Here is a 24,614-nt window from a genome sequence, read left to right as displayed (position 1 = left end):
TTTAACACCTCTGCGAAATTAATAGCTCATTTCCATAACTTCGATATAATTGCTAGAGAGATCAGTCTCCTCAAATAGAATTTCTGATAATCGAGGAGGGGAAAAGAATTCCAGATTAATATGAAATACAATGGTTTAAAGATATAGAGTAAAATTTTATTATATAAAAATTGTATGGTAATGTTCTCGTATCAATTGTAATAAGATCGTACTATTTTATAAATAAAACTCTTGAAATGCTTGTAGAATAAAAAAAACGATAGATTTTCAAAAAAGATTTTAACTCGTGAAAACTTGAAAAATGTTTGATTACTAAAAAATCATCAGAGAAACCCTTTCATTATCATGATCAGTCTTATATTTTTCACAGAGAGTAAAATCCTTTAATATAGAAAACTATAATAATAGAACGATATTAATAAGCTATTTTATTCACAAATGACTTTATTTCGAAATCATTTACCTGATAAAGTAAATTGATATTAATAACCTGTTCTTTCTCGAGAAACATATACATTGTTTCGTTCACACAAATCATGACTAATTATTTTTTCAAAAATAATTACTGGTGAAACATACTTTGTCAGGATTTTTCGAAATGGAAAAATATGTTCAAGAGCGTCGAACGAGGAATAGAAGGCGGTTCCGGTTATAGCAGTTAATTATATAGTACGCTTGATTATTAATGACTGTCACGGGAATAATTATCAAAACACAACGACTCAATTGTTCGGCTCTTGCGCTAACCAGGCTAACGAAACCGTAATTAATGTAGACCAATAAACATGGCGCGCCCATAACCCGTCTAAATAATTAATTCTTCATTTTTGTTGCGGCGCGACCGCGGGCGAATAACGTTTACTATCGCGAATTTATTAACGTGCGCAACTAATAATATACGCAGGATAGAATCCCAGGGTTCTCCGTTCCCAGTCAATATCCGGCGCGATCGTTGTTGTCACGACGAAAATCTTTTTATATATCATCCCGAACGATCGCTTCCTCCACCAACGGTGGAAGAAAGCATCAACGATTCCCGGACATGTAAGAAAATTAATGGAGAATGTCACTTTATCGTCGTACTTTTAGGCTAAATTTGTAGCTTAATCGCATTTCGACTCTCGCTTTAGCGAGAGCAGCGCGGATAAACGCGCTTTAATTAGCAACGAACCGAGCTATAGACCGTCTTTTCCGAAAATACTTTCCCGTCGAACCAAGGTTAATGCAATCCGCGTCGTACATGAGAAACTTAAATTTTTTAACGGCCACTTTGCACCATCTCGCTGTATTAAGCGCCGTGTGAATAACGCAATCGATGTGCCACCGAAAGACGCGAAGTACAAAATTCAGAAGTTCTCTCATCACATAATCGCCTTACGCTATTGTTCAATATTTCATCATGCTCTTACATGAATTTTTTCCGATTTCACATGAATTCTTACTAATCATTATTTTATCTAAAATTTTATCTTTTCGTAAAAAAAAGATAAAGCGAAGCCTGAGAATTGTTTGTATCTAATTTTTTCTCTAATGTGCATTAGAATTATATTATTTCAACACTTCTAAAAAATATGTATACTTTTTTTATTCTAAATATACAGAAAATCGTGATTGTTGAATAACAGAAGTTTAATATAGCTAGAATGTTGTTAGTCATATCTCTATCTTAGAGCAAAGTGTGCTACTTTCAAAGATATGATGATCAAACGAGAATCCGTTAAAATGCGCTGATAAGTGAAATAAGCTCATTCACGAGTCTTGATAACAATATAACACAATGTTGCAGCGTATAGTTTGATACGGGTTCTAATCCTCTCCACGATTATCTTTTTCTTTCTATAAATTTTTTCTTTTTACTTACAAATAAATCTCGATTCGCAATTTTGAAGTGTCTAACGGCTAACGTATCCGTTTTTTATCTTTAAACCATCAAATGAGTCGTTTCGTCTCCCATATACCAAAATATAGGAGGAGACATGAAATATTGCGTTGCTCTCGATAATTGCGTAAATTTGTTCGCCGCCTTTCGCGCGCCATCGCTGTCATCGTCAATTTTTCCGGGAAAACAGTCCGTATTTGCCACTATCAGCGTCCCTCACACACCAAAATTCGAGGTATGTATCACTCGTGTGGATTGTTGGACGAGTGTCATAGAAGGTCGCAAGAGCGAAAGAGCCGGGGGTCGAGGTAAAGGGTGTTCGCGAGGAGAGAGGGTCATCAGTGCGAACAACGCACGTGCGTGTGAGTGCGTGCAATTTAATGATTTCCAGCCGGAATTTCGATGACGCCGGGAGTGCGGGGCGAGGGGAAAAGGAAGGGAGAGAGGGTCGGACATGGGATGGGAGGGAAAAGGGGGAAGAAGGGAGATGGAGAAACGTGCGGCCGGAAGAGAGAACGATCGAGCGCGGTCGCGAGTTGGTCAGGGCCGGCGCGTTTCCGCTCGCGAATTCCCGTGCAAGGGATGGATAGAGAGAAAGAGAGAAATACAGATAGAGAGAGAGAGAGAGAGAGAGAGAGAGAGAGAGAGAGAGAGAGAGAGAGAGAGAGAGAGAGAGAGAGAGAGAGAGAGAGAGAGAGAGAGAGAGAGAGAGAGAGAGAGAGAGAGATTCGAACGAGAGAGAAAGAGAGAGAACTCGGAACAAGAGAAAAGACGCTCGGCCGGGAGCGAGATGGGACGTAAATTTTCTAGCGGTGCGTTCATTTGTTCGTTGAACGAAATGCGAATGCATTATACATGGATTGCAGGGGACATTAATTTTCTGCCGTGGACGTGTAGTGGGCCGCGCGCGCGGAAGGGCCGAAGGGGGTGGTCGAGCGCGCAAGGGAGTTGGGTGGCCATCCATCCGGTATATAACATCTACTCGGTACGAGTGTGCGGGTGCGACCGACCAGCACACACCACCGGTCAGACCGACGTCGAGGTGGTGGAAAGGTGGGTAGAAGGGAGGTGGCGATTCCACGGGCTGTTTCGTGCTCACACGTCCAACCACGTGCGAGCTTTTGCCGGGTTTTCTACGTACTTTCGCCAGCCCGGTGATTTTGATGAGTGGAGCGGCGAGATGTCGGCGTCGCGGAAAAAAAAAGCGCTGAAAATCTCGCGGCCGATCAGCGGCCACGGCGGTGGCTGGCGAAAGCGAGATCTCGCCAAAAGAGTCGCGACTGCAACCGGCATTAAAGGGTCGCCGCACGGCGAAAGGGCGAACGGGGTGGGAAATCATTGGGCGCTCTGTCAGAGGTGTTTGATATTCCGAAAATGATTTGCGCGAACGCTGCAACGCAGTGGAGGAAGCACGAGAGGAAAGGGGGAGAGAAAGAGAGAGAAAGAGAGAGAGAAACAGAGAACGAGAGGAGGATGTCAGAGGGTGTTGGCAGAGAGAGGCAGGCAGGCTAAACGGTCAGAGAGAAATAGAGAGAAAAAGAGAGCTCGAGGGTAGTAACCGTACGTCAAAATTAAATGTTGAAATTCGTGTAGAATGTCTGGCGCGATAAATTCATTCGTGCAACAATGATCACGATTTTTAATGGAATAAAATTGAAATTGTCCGGGCCCCGAAATGACGGATAGAATTTATAGCTTGCATGAAAATACGACGTGGCAGCAAATATTATATTTTACGTTATCCAGCCAGGGCGATATTTCGAAATATTAAAATAAAAACGCGAGATATTAAGAAAAATGCGTGAATATATATAATCATTTTTTTTTTCAAACTGTTGTTATAGATTGAAATTTTATAACTACTCATTTAATAATTATTGTTTAGTAACTGTTGCATTCTGCTTTATATAAAGATATATCGGAATACTTGTAAAATTTAAAAGAAATAAAAAAAATAGAAAATGTTGCTGTTCGCTGGATGGATGTTCAGCGAACTGCGCCGATTCATCAAAAGTTCTTTCACAATTCGTAATTCTTGCACTCGACAAAGGGTTTCAAAGAGTCGGGATTAGACCCTTCGAGCAGGCGAACCTCGAGCGATCCCTCCCCTTCTCACCCCTTTGCTGCTCCATCTCTTGTCCTTTCGTTTCGCACGCGAGATTTTAAATTTAATCATAACTCTTCGCAGAGCTCTCTCCGCGCGAGGCCACGCGCATTATTATTACGAATAAAAAGCCATTACATTATACAATGAGGAATTGTCTAATTATTTTAAAAAAATAGAATGCTTCTGATTTAATAAAAAGTTATCCGAATGAATCCTCGATCCTTCACGATACATCATTATTCGATCAATTATTTTATCGCGTTCGGATCATGATCAAATCAGCGTGGAATCTTGATAAGAACTAATAAGTCGGTTGACGATGTTTATATAACATATATAAATGACGTTTACTATTATACATTTACGGATTAATATCTTAGCACGGTCGATTAAACGATAACAAGGTAATAAAAAATGAATGCCGACTGCACGCTTGAAATACCAGCATTTATACACACCGTCACCGCAATATCCTCTTTTTTATATTAAATATCGCGCGAGAATGCATTTGTGTCAGAGCAGAGTGTTTGTCCTATTATAGTGCTGGAAAATTGACTGCTTTCGTAGAAACCGGCCGGAGTTTACAATATTCGTTCTATGTCATTATTTCCCTTTTATGAGCTAAGAAAGAGAGAGGTGTATTAACCCTCTTACTACGTTTGTTTCCTACGGTCGCTGCTTCCGGTAGCGCCAAGCGCACACAAAAAAGGTGAATATTACATATGTGCGAGCGTACACGTGGACGAGCTCATCGTTCTACAAATAAATGTTTCAACCGTCAATTAAGCGCCGACAATAAGAAACCACTAGACTTTCCCCCCCGATACCGCCGTTAGTATAGCCGGTATATTAATACGTTTTTAATTGTAGCGCGACAGAAAACATACGGTCTCGCGGGCGAGGGAGGGACGAGCCGAGCGTCCCTTCATAAAAATTCTAAGTGCTCTTTTTTTCTAACGTTATTCCTTCTTGAACTCCAGATCATTGCTATAGCAGAGTTAAATAATTTTTGTCCAAGCAAAAAAAAATTACTTTGATATTTGGCACGACAGAAGTTTTAATCACACGCGACAAAATATTGTTTTATATACATGTACAAGAATGCTCTCTCGTTTCCTTCAGCCAGTTTCTCGAGATTGATCAGTAATTATTACAGAGCTCAATCATATATTTCAGAAAAATGTAAGATCGAATTTGCATGAATATACGCGGAAGTGAATTCTTGATGAGAAATAAGTTGACGTATTAGCGTATGCGATAAAGTTTCATTTCATGTAAAAACCTTTGCAAACGCAAAGGCGTTTTCTCCCTTTGCACTTATTTCACGTGGGAAATAAATACGAACGATCAGCTCGCTTGTTTCTCTGGGGAATCGTTTCCTCTAATAACAGACTTGCCAGTGTTATACCGGCATCGCTCTAAAATCTAAAATACAATTACTTTTATCCGTCGCTTCTATTATTTCTCCTCGTAAAAAAAAATGTACATACACGTTGCAAAAAATGCACATGCTCGATCGCGTTTTGCTTTTGCTCACGGAAGTTCTAAATGTCAGCACGCGATAAAAGATTGCAGAATCTAATTTTGCTCGCTCGAGTTATTTTTATTAAATCGAACACGATGAAATTCTCCGATGAATCACGCGACTGAATAAAAGATGAATCCTGCGGAAGACGACTGAGAGATAAGAGAGAGAGCGAGAGAGAGCAGAAGGAACAAGTGCCCGGGGTAAAAAGGATTGGGGAAGAATGTCGATATTAATAAAAGTTAAATTGAGCCAATCGCTTGTAGGAATTAGAATCGAGTCCACTCGAGACGAACGGCGGCGAGTCGTGGAGAGGAGAAAAAAAAACGCAATAAAAACGCAGCGGCAGCTGAAGTCTGCCTCTCGAATGCCGATCGATCGACGCGATTAAACAATCGAGGAGGCTACATTACTCTATCATTATTACGCGGGAGGAGGCGAGAGAGGCGCTTGAATATTCTTATATCTTGATACAAACGGAAATTTTCTCAAGACATTGTACAGAGTATACAAAGTATACATCGTTACGAATTTATGCAAAAAATATGTATTTGCACGTTTTAGCTGTATTCGAATTTTTTACACATTTTTTACGAGGCTGTTCGCACCTTCCTGCCCGCGGAGATAAAAAAATGCGACGTTTTTTTTTCCCACCTTCCTACTCTTCGATGTAGATGTAGAAACCTGTTGCATGCCCGTGTAAAAAAAAAGTCCCGGGAAAAAAGCCGGAGAGTCAGTGGCCAGCCAATTCGCTTCCTTTTAAGCGCGTTTTTTCCACATAGCTTTTACCTTTTAAGAGCGAACCGAGGGAATGAGAGAGACATACTTGGCGAGCTGACAAACGAGTCATTAATGACGTTTCAATCTCTTCATCAATCTTCGTCGCGCAGACCGCGAGGACAAAATTGATATTGAATATACGATACGTTAGAAAGATGATACCCACTTTTACACGTCAATCACAAGTAAACGATATAAAAGGCTTAGGAATATGAATACTTTACGCATGATTATAAGTAGTAGAATATTATTATATAAATCAGCATAAGAGGATAATCCATCGAGATATGAAAAGTCACTTGTTTGCGAAAATTTTTCAAGTTTCCCATAACTTTTGCAAAATTATTAGCGGTAATGAAAAATTTGAAGAAAAATCATATTACCGATACTTTTCGTCTTTCGATGGAGAATGAAAAATTGCGAGCTTCGGGGAGATGTTTAGGAAAATCGCGTGGCATGTCCGGTGCGAATTTCCTGATCGAGCGTGTACGCCGCCGTTACGTGCACCACCCCGTCGACCGTAACACAATTTACGTACGCTCGTGCCCAGCCGCACGAAATTCTAATACGCCTTACGGTATCTGATCGCAGGTGAACGACCGTACAAGTGCCATTTACCGGACTGCGGGCGGGCCTTCATCCAACTGTCGAATTTGCAACAACACCTGAGGAATCACGACGCTCAGGTGGAGCGGGCGAAGAACCGGCCGTTCCACTGCAACATCTGCGGCAAGGGCTTCGCCACGGAGTCCAGCCTCCGTACTCACACGTCGAAGGTCAGTCATGTATGTACCAAATCCGACGTCCAAATTCGCAAAATTTCGCTAAAAATTCACGCGGTGCCGGTAAATTAACTGAAGGGGTTCGAGAATCAATGGAAATAAGGTGGAAGAGATCGATCGACATCGATCTTTCTTCGCGCGTAAAATACTTTCGCTAATCGCTCCTCTAACGACCGTAAATCTTGCATTAACTCTTTCTCGCGCGACACGTTCAGTTACTCGTTACGCACGCACATGGTGGTGGTGGGTTCACGCTTGCCTCGATATATACTCTCTGTAGATGGATCCCCGTTTAAGCGCTCTTTGTGTGTCCGCCGTTTCCTTTGTTCCGTTTCGAAGGCTCCCTATATAATCGATGCGTCTCAAGCAAGTTGAAATAGTTGCCGGAGATGCGCGGTCGACGTATCGAGCTTGAAAACCGGCAAGCAACATCAAGCTTGAGAATAAAACATTCAGATTCATCTCAACCTAAATAACCGCGCTATGATTTGTAGTCTTTTCCTATTGTAAATAGCGTACTTATTTTTATCAATAACAAATCGCGCGAGTGGCTTTGGATAGTTCCTCTGGGATCTTTCGCGGGTTTGCTTTGGGCTTGCTTTTGCCTCTGGATTATCATACGACGCTTATCATTACGACGACGTTATCACGATCCGAGAAAGCCGAAAGGAGATTATCATCTGAGAGAATTTGAGATGTATTTCAGCGACCTTCAAATAATAAAAAAAACACGACAGAACCTGAAGGAAACTGATCATGACGAATAATCGACATCCTCGGCAGAAATTTGGCGAACAAAGATGTAACACGAGGGGCGAGAAGCCCTTTGATACAATGCGTCACGAACGACACGGATCGCTGGATTTTCTCATAACGAGTCTTCATGAATGAACAATCGTTGTTTACACACGTACGGGCTCCACGGTGGCCGAGGGTGCGTGCCACCGACTGGTTATTAGAGGGCCAGAGGTTTAAAAAAAAAAAAACAAAAAAAAGTAAAACGCACGTTCTGAATCGGGAAAAAGACCGCGACCCCCATGCCTGGTTAATCGAATTCACCCCTCGCTCGCGTGGAATCGCGGCGCGCAACGATTACCAGCGGAATCTTGTATCGTGGGGCAGTTTTTTTGCCGCTGCCGCCCCACCCGACCGGCAACTGAATTTCTCAACCCTTTCGCCTTCCGCGCCGGGCACATGTCTCAACGAAAAAACGTGGGAAGGCATCTGTCGTCTCGTCCGCGAGAGAGCTCTTTTTCCGCTCCTTCATACGTCTCTCCTCCTTTTCTCTTCCTCCGGTTTTCTCCGCCGCGAGAAAAGACATATCAAGTCTCGTTCGTTCTCAATTATGCCGATTGCGTTATATAACAGTCCGCGTAAAATAGCGTTTCTAATAATAAATTTATCTTAATCGTATGAAATATAAATGACAATATTATATATGTCGTGAAGTCTTTGGGAATTAATAAATGCTGATAACAAGTGTGTAATCGAATATATGTATATTTAGAATGTAGATTATTTTTGAGCGGTTCGAATCGCGGAATCAGGTGCGGCGCGTCTAGGCCCACGCGTAGTTTAATCCGTTCACACGTCCGGGGATGCCCCGGTAATAAATATCGTTCTTTTAACGCCCGGCTTATCGAGCTCCTCTAATTGAAACCTAATCCACGGCTAAAGCTTTCAGATTATCCCCTTCCGTCGTTTCTCGCACGACCTCGATAAATCTGCCGTGAAGTCACGACCGACGGCCCCTGGCCTTACCAACAAACCCCGATCATCTTTTTTTTTGTCTGAAAAATGCGCAGTTATGAAGAATGGACCGCTGCTTTTTTTTACGCGCCGCGCGATAATCCTCGCAATAATGAAAATGTTTTTTGCAGTCGAGTTATTTAATCCTTCGTTTGTTGGAATAACGAACGAAGCTTGATAAATTTTCCAGTGGTACTACGGCTCGCCCTTCGCGAAATTATTCCTGAATGGCAGACTTACGCGCGCGAAATCAATGCAGCTAGATTAAATATTAATACGAAATATGCATCAAGCTACGAACCATATACATGAAGTGAAAATACGGTGTCCAGGCTTGTTGGCAAAAATATCAGAGAGCTAAATGAGGAAAAAAGGCACGGGAAGAAGGAATGAAGAAGGCGCGGAAGAAGGAAAGAAACGAGAGAGAAGAAGAGAGAGGATCTTACGAAAAGAGCGCGGCGAAGTAATTAAAAGCCGCCGGCGCGAGCGCGACGGAAACAGAGTACGCCCGCTGGAAATAAAACGAAACGAAACAAATGGAGAGCTCGAGCCCATCTTCCGCGGCTAATCGAATTTTCGCCGGGGCAGATTTCTTGAAATTGTTTTCGCTATTTCCAGACCGCGCCTAGCCGCCCGTCTTCCTCGCGTTGGGCTACTACCCCGATAGCTAATGGATCGTTGTTAAAAAAAAAAAAAAAAAAAAGAGATTGAGAGAGAGAGAGAGAGAGAGAGAGAGAGAGAGTGGAAGCAACCGGAATACGAGAGAGCACGAGACGCAGAGAAAGCGAAGAGGAAAGAGAAACGACTCACGGAAGTACGGCAGAGAGTAAGGGGAAATGAAAGAGTTACGCTCCAGGTCGAGGCCTGGCGTGTCGGCGAAACATTATCCCGCTCTAAGAAAGACAATACACCCGGAGTACAATATTATAATAGGCCGGAGCGTAAATGTATTATAGAGAACGATCGGTAGCCCGGGCATAGAAACTCGTCTATGCTACCTACACACCATCTCTTCCTCTCTCGTCCTCCTCTCACCATGTATCCTATTAACTGTTACCCTCTTCCCGCTCGGCTCGGAACAGGGGCGGATCATCGCGACGATACACCGCCGCGATATGTCCCCGGTTAATACGCCCACGATCCTAAATCCCGCATGGCCGATCGACGAGAGAGTGTGTCTCCGCATCGAAATTTCCTTCTCGTTAATCAGGGTATAGAATCTTGCTTGACTTCGTCTAATATGTACATTTCTCGCGCCCAAGTTTTCTCCTTTATCTTTGTCTTGAGATTTTTGGAAGATTCGTCCAAATGATTTCAAAAGAGAGAAAGAGAGAGTGAGAGTGAGAGAAAGAGAGAAAGAAAGAGAAATGGGATGTGAATTTGCCTATAAATTAGAAAGCAAAATTATGGAACGAGACTTGGTCAAGAGTTTCGCAAATTTAGCCAGCCCTGATCTCTCTCTTTCGCTTTCTTTCTTTCTCCGTTCTCGTGAGTCTCCAGCCACTTTCACATGGCGCAGAGCCTTCGTATTTATTCGTAGTTTAACGGTACACACAAGGGATGAATGTCGTCCAACACGATACAGACCCTTCCGCCTCGCAGGGATTTTCTTCGCGCACCTTTCGACCTTCTTCTTTCATCTCCGGGGCCTTCCCGTCTCATCCCTCCCCTTCCCCTCTTCTTAATTACCCCGGACGCGCGGCTCGGTAAAAACTCGTTAGCCATTAGATTTATTTTCTCTCGCCACGGGGATTTATCCCTCCTCCTCTCGCTGCACTAAAAACCGCGAGGTGATTGTGTGTATCTCGTTTTGAGGCTAGATTTTTTTTTTCTTTTTTTACACGCACCATCGTCGTTTGCCGCGTACGGATTGATCGCCTGCAATAATATAAATCCGTTGTTTGCCCGGGGAAAGGGAGGGAGATTTTCAACCGCTTATCGCGTCGTATTTTCGCCGACACGGGGGCGCTAATTAATTACTACTCGCGGTGTATTTATACGCAATGTATTTTTTTTCTCATTTATTCTCCGCGGGAGCGTGCACACATGATCGGTATATGAATACTCTTGAAAATCTAAACCTATGATTGACGATTTAATGGTATCGCATTAATTCAGATTGATCTCTATTTCATGCTGGTCTCTTTGTCGCAGTGTTCGAAGTACCCATGGCAACGATTAAAGGTAAAACGATCGGGTCAATATATGGGAGATGCCCATGGGAATTCCTTTCGAGTGTAATTTCAACTCGTTTCGCGGCGCGTTTACGTGCGCGTTCGTCGCACGTGTAAAATTGCGGTTTCCGATTTTCATTATAATAATCCATTCGTGCAAGACACATACAGATATATATACACACACACACACACACAGCATACATTTATATACATACGCGTATTGTTGCAGGTTACTCGGTGGTTTTCTCGAAACGCGTGAAATTATGATAGCGTTGTAGCGCGAAATTATGTTGACGCCTCGCATTTTTTATGCGTCTGATAAACGTTATCTATTTAATTAACGACGCGTCGCGTAAAATTATATATATATACGTATATATTGTAGACAGAGTCACTGTCTAATTGATCTCATGTCGAGAAGATTGTGAAACGATTATAAGCCGGCTCTTGTTCTTCCTTTTTTTTTCCCATATGTCACAATCATGAGTACGCAAGTCAGTATTGTTTCATGTCGCAGCAGTCATATAAATTGCGACAGTCATGGAGATGTATGATGATGTATCACCGAAGAGTCATATGACGAGCATTTTTGTCCGTCGATCGCTAATTACCGCTTCTTAATTTCGGGCCATTCTTCTAATTAAGCAAGATTCACACTCCACTCTCCAAATCCCTTTCCGTCCCTGTCTCGAATTCCCCGTACGGCCACTCTCTCTCTCTTTCTTTCTCTCTTTTTCCCTCTCTTTCTTTCGTCGGTAAACATCACCGGCTGGCGAATCTCCAGAAGGACTTTTCGCTCTTTGTCTCTTTTGCGGCATTAAAATAGAAAAGTGGGACGGCCTTTCTCGGCAGAACGACTCGTAAATCGGACCGCTCTTACGAGATCTTGTACCGTCTCATAATTTTTTCGATAGAGCAATTTTCACGTATATATAGATACCTTGGTCTCTCTCACGTACACATACTTTAATTAAATAATATCGCTTTTAAAATGGCAAAATTTCACATCGTTTCGAGCATTTTGACATTTATTAATAAGAGCTAATTTTTTTTCATCGTGTAATCTTCATTTTCGCGAGTCCATTTTTCCGATCGCGCCCTTTGAATTCCTCTTCTCTCTCACTCCGCGGCATTAATTTTTTACCCCGCCTCCATGGCTCTCTCCCTCTCTATATTTTTTCTCCATGCTCGATCACCAGCGCGGACACTAATGAAATCATTCCCGTGGCATTTCTGATAGGGTGGGATTTTGTACCCCATTGTACCGACGCCCCTTCGCGCTCTTTTTTTTCCGCTCGTCTAGTCGAACGCGTTCACGACAGATCCGGGTCTCCTATTGGCACAACACGGAGGGTGCTCCGTCGACAACCCTCGTAACGTTAGGTAGACTCTTTTAGGTAGACTTTTTTTTCTTTCTCATTCTCGCCTCGTATCACGTCAGCGACCGATTTTCGCGTGCGCGTGTTACGCACGAATTACCAACGCACGACTCTTGGAAGTGGATTAATAACACGGGACGGCGATGAAGAACGAATCGCGGGGTGTCTAACGACGCATATTAATTTCTATCGATCGCATATATGTCGCCCGTGTAATATTTTTTCGCGCCGAGAGAAGAGACATTGGACCGTGAAGAGGGCTGAGGAGAAAATCAATGTAACTATTTAATTGTTGAATAGAATTATATTTTCCAATTGCGATAAAATTATTCTTGAACTCTCAGAGGTTACTTTATACATCCGATCAATATCTTTTATATACATCCTTGAACTTTCGCGTTATTTATGTTGTTCTTCTCGTCGTTCGTCCGAGAAAGCACCGAAAGCGTCCGAAAGCATTATAAATCATAGACGGAGAAAAGGAATCAAGAATTTTTTATGTCTTCCTTAATCAAAAGACAAAGCGTTCTCGTCTCTCGAGAAAATAATGCTCGCGCGAGCAAACGAAACGTAGCGAGCTCTTTCTTTCGGACGAGAGTAAAGGAGGAGATGAGCAAGCCGGTGAATATCTCTTCGTGGATTCCGCGAGCCGTGTTGGAGCAACGAACAGCCGAAGTATCGTATTGAAGGTTGTCTGCCGGCGAGTCTCGCGGCCTCGTCGCGGTTAAAAAAGCCAAGGAAAGACGACAGCGAAAAAAAAAGAAACGACGGAGGGCGGGAGAAAAGAATTGCGCGCCGCTCGCAAACGGCCTTCGGATTTTATCGTCGCCCGAGGAAAAGAAAGGAACGAATGCACATTGTCCATTATTGGCCACATTTAAATTGCAATTTTAAATTGTGAAATCGTTAAAAATAATGACAGAGTTTAAGATAAATAGATGACAATGAACACATAAAGAAAGAATATATTCCATCAGGATATCTCGCAATCACCATACTTGAATAGCATATTCTGAAGATCAATCAGAAAAAAATCTTAATGAAAAATGTCGAAATCACAATAAAATGTTCGAATTATAATTTTTATATAATCAACATTATTTTTAATTTTCACAGTCTAAGTGATATCGATTCATCATTAAATATGAATACATTATGAAAGATTAAGGCAAAATAGCACATTATAAAAAATAAATATAATTAATAATTCTTAGTATATATTTTTTGTTTGATAAAAATTGATAAATTGGAATGTATTATACGTTTAATTGTGAAAGATTTATTTATTTTATTTATATTTCCAACATATCAAAAATATAAAAAATATTTCTGATTATTATTCTTTTTTGTACATTAAATTATATAATTATTTAATTCTGAATAAACATGAAGAAGACCAAAGTCAAACTTCAAATTTTATTAGTAAACTATTCTAACTAAAGTATATTTTTTCTCTTCTATTTCTTCATCACTCCCGTTTTATGGTATTCACTAATACTCATTCGCGAAAATACAGTTAATTACGATCGCGCGCACTAATTATCAGAATATAATAATTTTGCGACAATTTTGCACAGCATTCTCGACATCACATATCGCGCACTTTCTTACATTACGATAAAAAAATTACACAAAAAAATATGATTATACGAAATTAAGATCCGCGACATTCACGTAAATTAATAGCAACAGACAAATCTAGAATGGCGGAAGAAATTGTTTACTTACTTTAACAAGTATTACACACTTGCGTATTTTAAGACGATTATTACTTTGCATTATTATTACATAAATGTGTGCATAAATATACAAATTAAAATTAAAGTTATATATTTGCGGAATCCAAAAATATGATTGATTTCGCTCTCGCGATAAATTTCTCTATCGAATAAATCTCGTTTTAACAAATCAGTGATATAGGAACTATGTTATGCTATGTTGTAGACAAATATTAAAATATCATTAAATACAAGATTAATTATGAATATACTTATTAATAAAATCAGTCATCGTGTCGCGTAATAAAAAATTGAAAAGTGGTTTTATTCTGATACTGTGCAATACGATTAAGAAAATCGAGTAAATCGCAAATTAAAATATGATCTGAAAATGTGTAATACAAATTTTATAGTAATTATAGTGACAAAAACTATAGCAATTTAAAACAATGATTTATTATAATTGTACAATTTCACTTCTTTTAGAATATCAAATTTTGGACAAAAAAAATATTAATAATAATATATTAAGTTTTGCATTTTTTGATCAAAACATAAATAAACTTTATCTTTCAAATTTAGAGATTTTATAATTCATTTTAAATATAAAAGCTAAGACGAACGACATCAACTCAACTGCAAAATCAATCGCAAATAATAAATCGATACTAATCAAATTCAAACATTATTGTTACCTATTTTAGTATCAAGAATTTTCTAATTAATTTTCATAATATGCTATCGATATTTTATGATGAGATTATGAGATGTGTCATGCATATTCGAATGTCGCAAATCACGGACGATATTATTATTGATTGCGTACACCTGCGTAAAAAATCTCCCGCCTCGATTTGTTCTAATCGCTTCGCTAACGAGATCTCGGCCCTCGATCAAAGATGATCCCGTCTCTATGAACACAAAATGGCCACATCGCGGCCAACGTTACGCATCGCTACGCATGTGCTCACACCCACTTCCTTTTTACGCCACTCCCTGACCCGGGCCCCGAGCGTCGGGCCTCAAGGAACGGATAATCTACAATCGAGATTGCCGGAAAAATTGAGGAACCAATCGGCGCGATAGAGTGCAAAAAAATCCGAGAGGTTGATCATGTCGGCCAAGCAGTCTGACGAGCGAATAAATTTTCATCCGACGATTTATAGTTATCGCCGGCTTAATCGAGGAACCATAGAATGCTATTTCTCGTCTCGCGGCGTCTAGTTATTTGCAGCGCGACGTTAAAAATATTACTGGATGCGGACGTCGCTCCGCCGGCCGTTGTATTCGCCCTCGCATTATCCAATCATCGATCATGTCCGCGTTATCGATCGGCGTTGCTAAAAATTTATTTAACCATTAAATGGACGAAATCGCGATTATTTATGAAATAATTGAAATCATTTTGACACATATATGCGCCTTCAGTATTTCGATATTTTCGAAAATGATCAAATTGAAAGTCTCTCATTTTCGCCGAGAAATCGCTTCTTTCCGCCCGTCTATGTATTTCTATCGAGGTGAAAATCTTGGCGCGGGATAAAAAAAACTGGCGGCCCTGACAGATACACGCAGAGACTCTTAGAGGGACCAGGAAGTATGGAATTGGGATTGGTAGCGAGAGAGCGGCATGCAGCAAACTGCGCCTAGCATACAGCCTCTCGCGAGAGAGAGATGAATCTGGTCACGGCGGATCATAAAGTCCCTCAGGGATTCGCCCACGCCGCGTCCACTCTCTCGAGCGAGTTAAAGAGAATAAGCTGAGAATAAGAAAGAGAAAGATAGAGAGAGTGCGGGATAAAGAAAGAGAAAGAAAAAGAGAGAAAGATATAAGGAAAGAGAAAGAGACGAAAGAGGTATGACCGTGGCGAACGGAACGAGAAGAAGGGGAAGAAGGGAAAGAGCGTCAGAGAGGAGTCGAGGCACTCTCGCGCGGCGCAAAAAGCGAGGATGCAAGCAAAAAAGGAAGAGCGCGACGAAGAAACCGGTTTTTTCCAGTTGGGCCAGGTCGGGGCGTCGAACCTAGGGGGACCACAGCTTCCCTCTGAGAATAACTTGCATGCAGCAGCGACGCCGTCCTCGTCGTCATCTCAACGCGTACGCGGCTGCCCCAGGTTCGGGATAAAAAAGGAGATAGAAGGCATAAGTATGCCGGCGGTCGCGGCCACCCACTCTCTCGAGTTTATCGCGGGACAAGAGTGGAGCCAAGCCAAGGAGAAGAAATATGCGCGAGAACACGATGAATGCGACGAAGAGACGCGAGAAGAACCGAGAGAGGAAGACCGGAAGGAAGACGCCAAAATGGAAACGATGAGACGATTACTGTGACTCTGATTACTGACTTTCTATAGCCTTTTTTTTTTATTCTTTTTAGCACGCCGACTCGCTTATTTACAAGTTTATTTACAAGCGAGAAAAATTAATAGAAAATCATAATCGCGCCGGCACTTGACATCTGGTCATTAAAAATGTTGAGAGGCAGAAAATACGAAGAGACTTTAGATAAGTGTATATATTTATAAAGAGGATTTATCGCTTATATAAGAAGAAACTTGTAAAGAGGCGAGCATACAAAAATATGTTCGCGTTTAAGATTTGAATAATCATGCCGATAACAAAGAACGATAGAAAAAGTTTGCAAGAAAAAGGCGACATATAATATTTAAAAAAGAAATTGGATGTGTCAGAACTCGTTTTGGTTTTTTCTTTTCCTTTCGTTCGCACCCGTTACTGCAACGCGTTCGCGATTGTCCCAGGTCCGGGATAAAAAAAAGAACGATCGGCGCACAGAAAGATCCAGGGCGCGTGGAATGCAGGAGGGTGAAAGAGAAGCGAAAAAGTATGGGAAAAAGAAGACGAAGTCGCGAATCGGAGAACAGGAAGGAAAAGAGAAACGGGGGACCCCGAAACTCTTTGAGGTCATTGCCGTCCGGTCTCGTTTTAGCCCGTTCACTTCTCCTTCTTTCGCGCCTTTTTCTTTTTTTTTTTTTTTTGTTTCCTTCCTGCTGCCGTTTTAAGCACTCTTTCGAGCAAGTACGACCGCCGCCATGTTTTTCTTCGGGCTCGTGTGCATCTACCGCCTTGTATGCGTGCAAGTAACCTTCGCGTGTCGGATAGAGAAAGAGAAGAAGAAAAAAGAGAGACGGGGGGATATGCAAGAGAGATGAAAAAAAGGCAAGAATAACGCGATCGCTTTAAATCGGTTTCTTAAAAATTCTCTATCTGGCCATCGAATTGAGGACGTCGAATTTCTCACTTACAATTTTATTTTAATTTTCATTAATATGGCCGTTGATAGGGCAACAGACTCGAAAACGAAGAACCGCGAGATAGATCTCGTTTAACGTTAATACATGCAAAGCATAACATAAAAGGAATACAGAGACGCGAGCCGAGAATGTGCTAGCAACGGCCATAGTAGTTAAAATTGATGTATGGTACAAGCTATAGTCATTCCATGCTTCGCATTCCCGTTCATGGGTGAGGTCGCGTGGGGTCGATCGGAGGTCCAAGGTCGACGAAAGTGGTCGCTTTGTTTTCGCGACGCAACGTCTGGCATCAGCCTTTAGCTTTAGTTCGTACGTGCATACGCGAGGCGAGGCCGATGCCGGCAGCATTTAATCGACAAAATCCCTAATCGCGGTTACGGATTAATCCGCTCCGATCGTTCCTCGGACCTCACGCTTCCACATATTTGTCTGTCTAGGCTTCGCTTCGAGTTTCCCGATCGCCATTCCCCTTCATCCTACAACCGAACCGAGTGCTTTATTCCGGTATTAAAGACAATGTTTTTGATCGGTCAAGACTCTTCTTACATCTCTGCTTTTACGTCGAGATTACAAAATTTTGAAACAAAATTAGAGTTAACAACGAGACAAATTTGACAAGAGCGTACATGAGCACGGTACTCCTTTCAACAACGATGCATTGAATATTACGAATGTAATTTCAATGATATCGAGATTTTTATCCTCTATTCCTATCCCGTAATAATCCGAGAGCTAGCTACAGATCTTTTCAAAGATCTTCACCGACGATTCACTTGCCGCAATCTAACATTCGCGAATCGTACGAAATAATTCATCTTTAATACAATAATTAATCTATTTTAATAAATACAACATGTATTATACATTATAGAGTTGACAAACACAGAATAAAATATAAAGAGATAAATTATTTTTCGTTCGTTATGCAGTGAATAAATTGCGGCAGAGAATGAATCATGCATTAATGGAAAAAAAAATATCGATATATTTCGAAGAAAAAAATTTCGCATTTTTTTTCTTTTATTTTTGTTATTTCGATTTTCGTTTCGATATCGCACTTGACCGACTGGAAGCCCAGCTAGGGCGCGATACCACAAAGTTCCTACCAGACACACTCGACATGAATTCCCTGTGCAAAGGAGTAGTCTGTGGTGGCGGCGGTTTATTGGTGCCTTAACTCTCACTGGTCAATCGTTCTGTTCTGTGCCCTGCCTGTCCTGCGCTTCTGGTTCGCAACTCTGTGGTGGTATTCTGTGGGTCGGCTCTCTACTACCGGTGCGCCGCGTGTGTGCCTGCTACTTCCGGTACTTCTTCTTCCGGGCCCGCAAAAAAGGAGTTGCAACAGCGTGTTGTGTTCCAGCAACACGCCGCCCTGATCGGCGGCCCGAACGCAACCAGCTGTCCAGTATGCCACAAGCTTTTCCTCGGCGGTGAAGCACTGATGGAGCACATGAAGCACACCCACAAGGACCCGAACGCCTCCGGAGTTGCCAGTAAGTATTGAAAAATCGCGTACCGAACGACCCTCTCGGCCGGTCGTCTATGTCTCTCTCTCCTTCCAGAAAGCGTTGCTTTCTCTCGTTCTTCCCTCTGTTCGCGCATCTACTAATCTTCGTGAACCATAACCGATCGATTAACTCGGAATCTTACTGTAGCGGAATGCGTCATTGCATGAAACGGATTGCTTGAGAATGAAACCTTGACCGCGTCGTTTCTTCACGACTAACCAACAAACTTAACACCATATATTTCTCGCGCGTTAACTTTTCGAGGATTCAGCTTTATTATTTTCGCTTTAACCGCATTTAACCCGGATTCTTAATCAGAGTCCTTAACTAAAATCGCGAGGAGGAATCTGTGAAGGGTTCCGAAAAAATAGAGAGAGACAGACATAGACGCGAGAGGGGCGACCTTATCGTGAATAAGGCTAAGAGAGAGGTGGAGCAACCGCTCGTCGAGACACGAGGGGTGGTTCGTTCTTTAGCCTTTAAGTTACGTTTCGCATCCATCCCAAGAACTTGCTTTGGCGCGGGCGATACGCATACATTGTCCTTGTTCACTTCTTCGTACTGTTTTCGCCTGGGCGGGAAAGGCGTGTAGCATTTGGCACATACTCGCCGACTAATACTTGAGTATTATACTCGCTAATACATATACATATATAAACGGTGCTTCGAGGGTGTCTCGTTCGACCTCTACGCGTGCCTTGATATATATGCGTGCGTGATACGTGTGCGGACTCGTGGACGTACAGAGAACAAAAGAGTCAACCCGTGTGTCTCTCCGTTCAACTTTAACACGGGAGAATTGTTTTACTCACACCTTGTGATTGTGACTGGCGCCATGGTGGTCTTCGATGAACCGACACAGTCGGCATTGAAACATGGATCGCTAACGGATTGCGAACCCTATTGCGAAACGCTGCCAATACGTGTTGAGAATGTAATGTTGCATTATCGTTATTTATAGCGCCAGGAGTTAGACTGAGCAAAGATTGACAAGACTGGTAGCACGTGTAAACGGATAACATCTCTTCGCTCGTTTCAGATTGATATAGCGGCCATTAATATATAAGCTAGTATACATCTTTTCGAGGGTGTCTCTATATTTTTCTCTGTGCGTCCGCGTACGTGCAATGCGCGCGAGTACGTCGTAGGTTTTGAGGCCGGTGACCTTGCTCGTGAAAGGGAGCTAGTAGCGCGGTGACGACGCGGATACTTCTGCGTGTCCCAGGTCAGTGCTCTCCTGGTCCTTGGCTATCCGCGTTCGTAAGGTCTCCCTTCGCCTTCGAGGTCGACTGGAATCTATGCGTACGTATGCGCGCGTGTTCACGCGAGTGCGTGAGAAATATGAGGTGGGGGAGGAGAAAAAGAGAGCGAGAGTGCAAGAGTGCGAGAGAGAAAGAGAGAAAGAGAGAGAAGAATGAGAGGAAACATGATGATGATAACGGTGGTGGAGGAGAAGAACGGCTTTCGTTCCTTGGGACGCTTTATCCTGCTTGGCATTGACCTTGAAATTGTGTCGCCCTATTGTTCCCTCCGCTGACTGCACAACCTCCGTTGCCGGGGTTTACCTAGCGAAGCGACGGACCGCCAACCACCCGTGCCCAGTGTGCGGGAAGCACTACGTCAACGAGGGTAGCCTTAGGAAGCATCTGGCCTGCCATCCTGAGACCAGTCAACTTAGCACGAGCCTCAGGATGTGGCCGTGCTCGGTGTGCCAAGCCGTCTTCACTCACGAGAGCGGTAAGTATTTAACCCACGTAAACGCGAATCGCTCAAGTTGGCGCGCAAACTTGATAGTAAACCCGTTTCTCAGTTCCTTTCTATGCTATAAACTTTTAATTTTCGTTCTGCGGAGTTATATAATCGTATCTTTATATATGCACCGAGACTTATATACACTTATCTTGTATACCGTCTACATACGGTACCGCGATCGTCTCCCTGTACTGTGACCACGCTGGTTTTCTCTAATGTTCTAAGGTCTCCTGAGCCACATGGAGCATATGAGGATGGATCCGAAGCATCAATTCGCGGCGCAGTACGTGCTAAGCCGCGCGGCCGCCGAAAGGCGGGAGAGAGAAATCCTCGCGAGCTCGAGTTTAGGTATAAACGTCAGACAGACACACGAATTCTCTACGTTAACGTTAAATATGTGCGGCGTCGCGACGCTAAAAAAATTGCACGACGTTGTACGACGCCGATGCAACTAACCGTACACATTTTAACGCGACGTCCTTACGCTGTACAGGAGCGGGTTTGGGCGTGTTGGGCGGAAGTCAATCCGGAGGACCGCAAAACTTGCAACAACCACCTATGTGCCCGTCGCCGTCGGCCCATTCGGACAGCAGCAGCGGCAACGGAAGACTATCGTCGGCCGGTAGTGAACCTGGTACGCTACGATACTTGTTCTACGTCTACTACTTACAAACGATCGCCCACCAAGTATCTAGATATAATAGATATAATGTTAAAGTTTTTTGCCCGAGCACAGTTTGTAATTTCGCCGTTATTCGTCTTTTTTTTCTCTGATTTCGTTAATATGACATAACTCTGTTGTGAAGTACCATTAGTGTGAATTTATTGTAGTACACATAAGTTACATATATATACAAGTATATGAATATATGAATATATACTTGAGTCGAAATAAAATGCATACGAATTTCTGGTCTGAGTAATAATTCTCTCATGTGAACGGCGTTCGCTACACGGTCTACTTTTTCATGGGCGGAATCACGCCTCTCTTTCTAACGCTTTAGCGTATCTATTTATATGTGTACCGACGCGGACATACATATATATATATTACCTAGCTAGGCTAGTAAAACATGCGCAAAAAATCCCGCCCGCCCATTGCCCTGTACATACTGACGAGAGCAGATTTTTGCGCAGGCACCGGTCTACTGAACAACAACAACAATAACAACAACAACAACATGGCATCGCCAGGACCGAGCGGCAACAAACTTAGCGAGATGCTGCGAGCGGGTAGCCAACCGGGCTCGGCGCAGCAGTATCACGACGAGATGCATTCGCAGCAACAACGCATGGCTGTCATGGCCGCCGCCGTGTCAGCGGGTAAGAGAATAATAAATAATATATCATATAGAGTTCCCATCCCTTCCCCCCCCAAATATATCCGGGACTAGCCGTGTCAATCTAGCGAGAATCGGTCGAATGAGAATCGAGTCTCCAAGGACTGCGTTATCACTTATCAACGCGAAATTGCACGAGAGGGGAAAGCCGATAGCTCCGTTCCAATTATTGCCGATAAAACTTGATTTACAATGTTATTTCTCCCGATCGTCGATGACGATGTTGCATCGCGCCTGCTTTTCTTTCTTCGCCTGTCTCCGGAGGAAACGCGAAATGATTGACGCATTAAAATATTCTCGAGACGTAACTTTTATTCTCGAGGCGCGAATACATTTATTGTCGCTGATGGAAATAACGCGTTATAGAAACGAAATTCTCGATGTCTCGTAAGATTATTAGCGCGAATTAACTTGGTAAAATTTATCGCGTACATAGCTTAAGTTGTAAACTTGTCAAGAAACTCGTCGAGAAAATCGAAAGAAATTATTATACCAGCAGGAAAAACAAATATCAGAAAATGACTTACCCTGCACGTGCAGGCGTCTGCAGGTCATAATTCCGTCGTGGTTCTGGTTCAAGGTTCTGAAACACATAATACAGAATATTTATTATTATATAATTTAGAAAAATAAAAAAGATAAAAATATATACATATATATATTATATTATAAATATTATTTTATATATATATTGTTAGAAATTAAAAATACAATATATTCTTTTGTCGGCAAATCTCTTATTCTTGAGAGCTAAGCGAGATGTGAAAGCGATATCTCTGTCAGGATTGCAAAATTCCGTGTCGCCCAATCTGTCGCCGGTCGACATGGCATCGCTCGCGGCGGCTATGAGAATGGGCAACAACGGTGACATGAGCGGCAATACTCAAGGATCGACGGGACCCCAACAGCAGGGAGTGCAAGCGAGCGGGCCAGAGCAAGCTCTGAGGATGCATCAAGCGGAAGCTTTGCTCCGTTCCCAAGCCGAAGCTGCCCTTAGACTTGCGGTAAAAAGAGAAAAATCTGGTTCTTCATACAAATAATATAGTTATAAAACGCGCGCGCGCGCGCTTATTTAATGCACTCTATCATTTTGAGTATCTAAAACTTGGAAAAATTTAGAAAAAATTGTAGAGAAAAATACATACAATTTTCATATACTCTTATTCTTTTATGAAAAAATATAATTCAAGATAAAGACGAAATAATTCGCAGTCTTTTTGCATCTTTCAACCCTCATATTTTTGCGCACAGGTATCTCAAGCGGCGGCAGCCGCGGCGAGTTCCGCGGTGGGTGGTGACGTGAGGCATCATTTAGGACAGCACAATGGAGGCAGCACTTCCGGCATGCCAGGACATCATACGAATCAACAAATGTCCCAACAAGACACCCTAACGCCGGATCTCGGTAAGTATGCGACGAGAATCGCGTCGATGGTACATTACTAGTGTGTTTGCAGCGTCCAAATCTGAGCACGTCGAGCACGCTCTTAATAAGTTACAATGAAAGCTTCTAACGGGGGCCGTCGATACTCGACAACTTTCAGGAGAAGCGTTGCGGCTACAAGAGCAGCGATTAGAGCAGGCCCTCAGGCTCCACGGCGATCCGCGCGCCCTGAGCTTCACTCTGGCTCAGCACGTTGTCAATCAGCAAAGCAATCAGCAACCCTGAAAATTCAGTTACTACTGAGACGAGTGGACCCCTTGGGCGCCGGATCAGATGGCCCTGCAGCAGAACGAGCGCATGAACCAACAGCAGTCGCAATCGACGACGGAGCGCTCAACACCGCTGCACGATCAACAGCAGCAGCAGCAGGGCCCGTCTTCCATCGGTCATCATCATCAGCAGCAGCAGCCACAACAACAGCAGCAGCAGCAACTTGAAGACCGTGGCGTCAAGAGAAAAGCCGACGAAATGATCGGTGACTCCGAGAACGCGTAAAAGCGATCACGCTCGGTTACGGATAACGATGACGTTATCGTCATCGTCGTCGCCAACGCGTGATTCGCTCGAGCGTCCAAGTGCGGTCGTTAGATTTTTGCTCATTGTCTCAGCAGTAAGAAAACGTCAAACAAACAGAAAGACTTTGGAGGGAGAATGTGAAATTCGGTGTCTTCCTACTCGGATAGAACCGACGTGGCCGGACCAACCGGAAACCGACCGAGAGAGCCTCCTCTCTCGGCCGACGAACTCTCCGGATGGGATCGTGCTAAGAGGAGAGTGAGAATACGTATATAGCAATCCGTTGCACGGCGCGAGGCGGAAGGATCGCGGTGGCGATGGCCGTTTCTCGCGATTCTCCGCGTAATTCCCACGCGTCGTTGTTCCTACACCGGTCCTGGATCAAAATCGGATCTTACGATGGCGTCTTTTCGGCGTCGTTCCGTCAGGATTTTCAGGACACGTCGCCACCGCCATGCCGCCGCCTCGACTCCCAAAACGTGCCATAATAACTAACGAGAAGCTGCTGAAGTAAAAAAAAAAAATCAGTAAGTCATCCCGGGGCGTTACGTCCCGGGGTGCACCCCGAGGTACTATGATCTTTTTAGTACAAGAGCCAATACAAGCGGTACGCGACGGTTGCCGAGGGTCCAACGGGCGACCCCTCGACCGTCCCGTGTGGCCGGGCTCAACAAACCTAAACTACTATA

The 24,614-nt window shown here is 43.1% G+C and overlaps 2 protein-coding genes across 21 annotated transcripts in view; one reads left to right on the top strand and one right to left on the bottom strand.

Annotated features, from left to right (window-relative positions):
* The window catches only part of Dati (zinc finger protein datilografo), a 69,680-nt gene extending 46,032 nt beyond the window's left edge, over window positions 1-23,648 (top strand). For 4 of the 19 annotated variants that reach the window (XM_083034201.1, XM_083034200.1, XM_083034185.1 and 1 more), the window contains 11 exons: window positions 4,675-4,695; window positions 6,883-7,076; window positions 10,977-11,006; window positions 18,699-18,858; window positions 20,398-20,610; window positions 20,851-20,973; window positions 21,119-21,259; window positions 21,751-21,948; window positions 22,749-22,969; window positions 23,217-23,370; window positions 23,510-23,648. In XM_083034201.1, the coding sequence (XP_082890327.1) occupies window positions 4,675-4,695; window positions 6,883-7,076; window positions 10,977-11,006; window positions 18,699-18,858; window positions 20,398-20,610; window positions 20,851-20,973; window positions 21,119-21,259; window positions 21,751-21,948; window positions 22,749-22,969; window positions 23,217-23,370; window positions 23,510-23,634 (1,580 nt within the window). In that variant the 3' untranslated portion in view covers window positions 23,635-23,648. The remainder of the gene's footprint in view (window positions 1-4,674; window positions 4,696-6,882; window positions 7,077-10,976; window positions 11,007-18,698; window positions 18,859-20,397; window positions 20,611-20,850; window positions 20,974-21,118; window positions 21,260-21,750; window positions 21,949-22,748; window positions 22,970-23,216; window positions 23,371-23,509) is intronic. The other 15 variants (XM_083034192.1, XM_083034188.1, XM_083034193.1 and 12 more) reach the window with 14 other exon arrangements.
* The window catches only part of LOC145934030 (uncharacterized), a 172,496-nt gene that overhangs the window by 54,123 nt on the left and 93,759 nt on the right, over window positions 1-24,614 (bottom strand). For both annotated transcript variants that reach the window (XM_083034220.1, XM_083034221.1), the window contains one exon: window positions 22,493-22,548. In XM_083034220.1, the coding sequence (XP_082890346.1) occupies window positions 22,493-22,548 (56 nt within the window). The remainder of the gene's footprint in view (window positions 1-22,492; window positions 22,549-24,614) is intronic.

This window comes from Prenolepis imparis, unplaced genomic scaffold (assembly GCF_030444845.1).
Source record: "Prenolepis imparis isolate NDT839.2.m4 unplaced genomic scaffold, iyPreImpa1.0 SCAF_3, whole genome shotgun sequence".
NCBI classification, from domain to species: Eukaryota; Metazoa; Arthropoda; class Insecta; order Hymenoptera; family Formicidae; genus Prenolepis; species Prenolepis imparis.
Note: the sequence above shows the minus strand (reverse complement) of the source record. Positions and strands in the feature narration are given on the sequence as shown.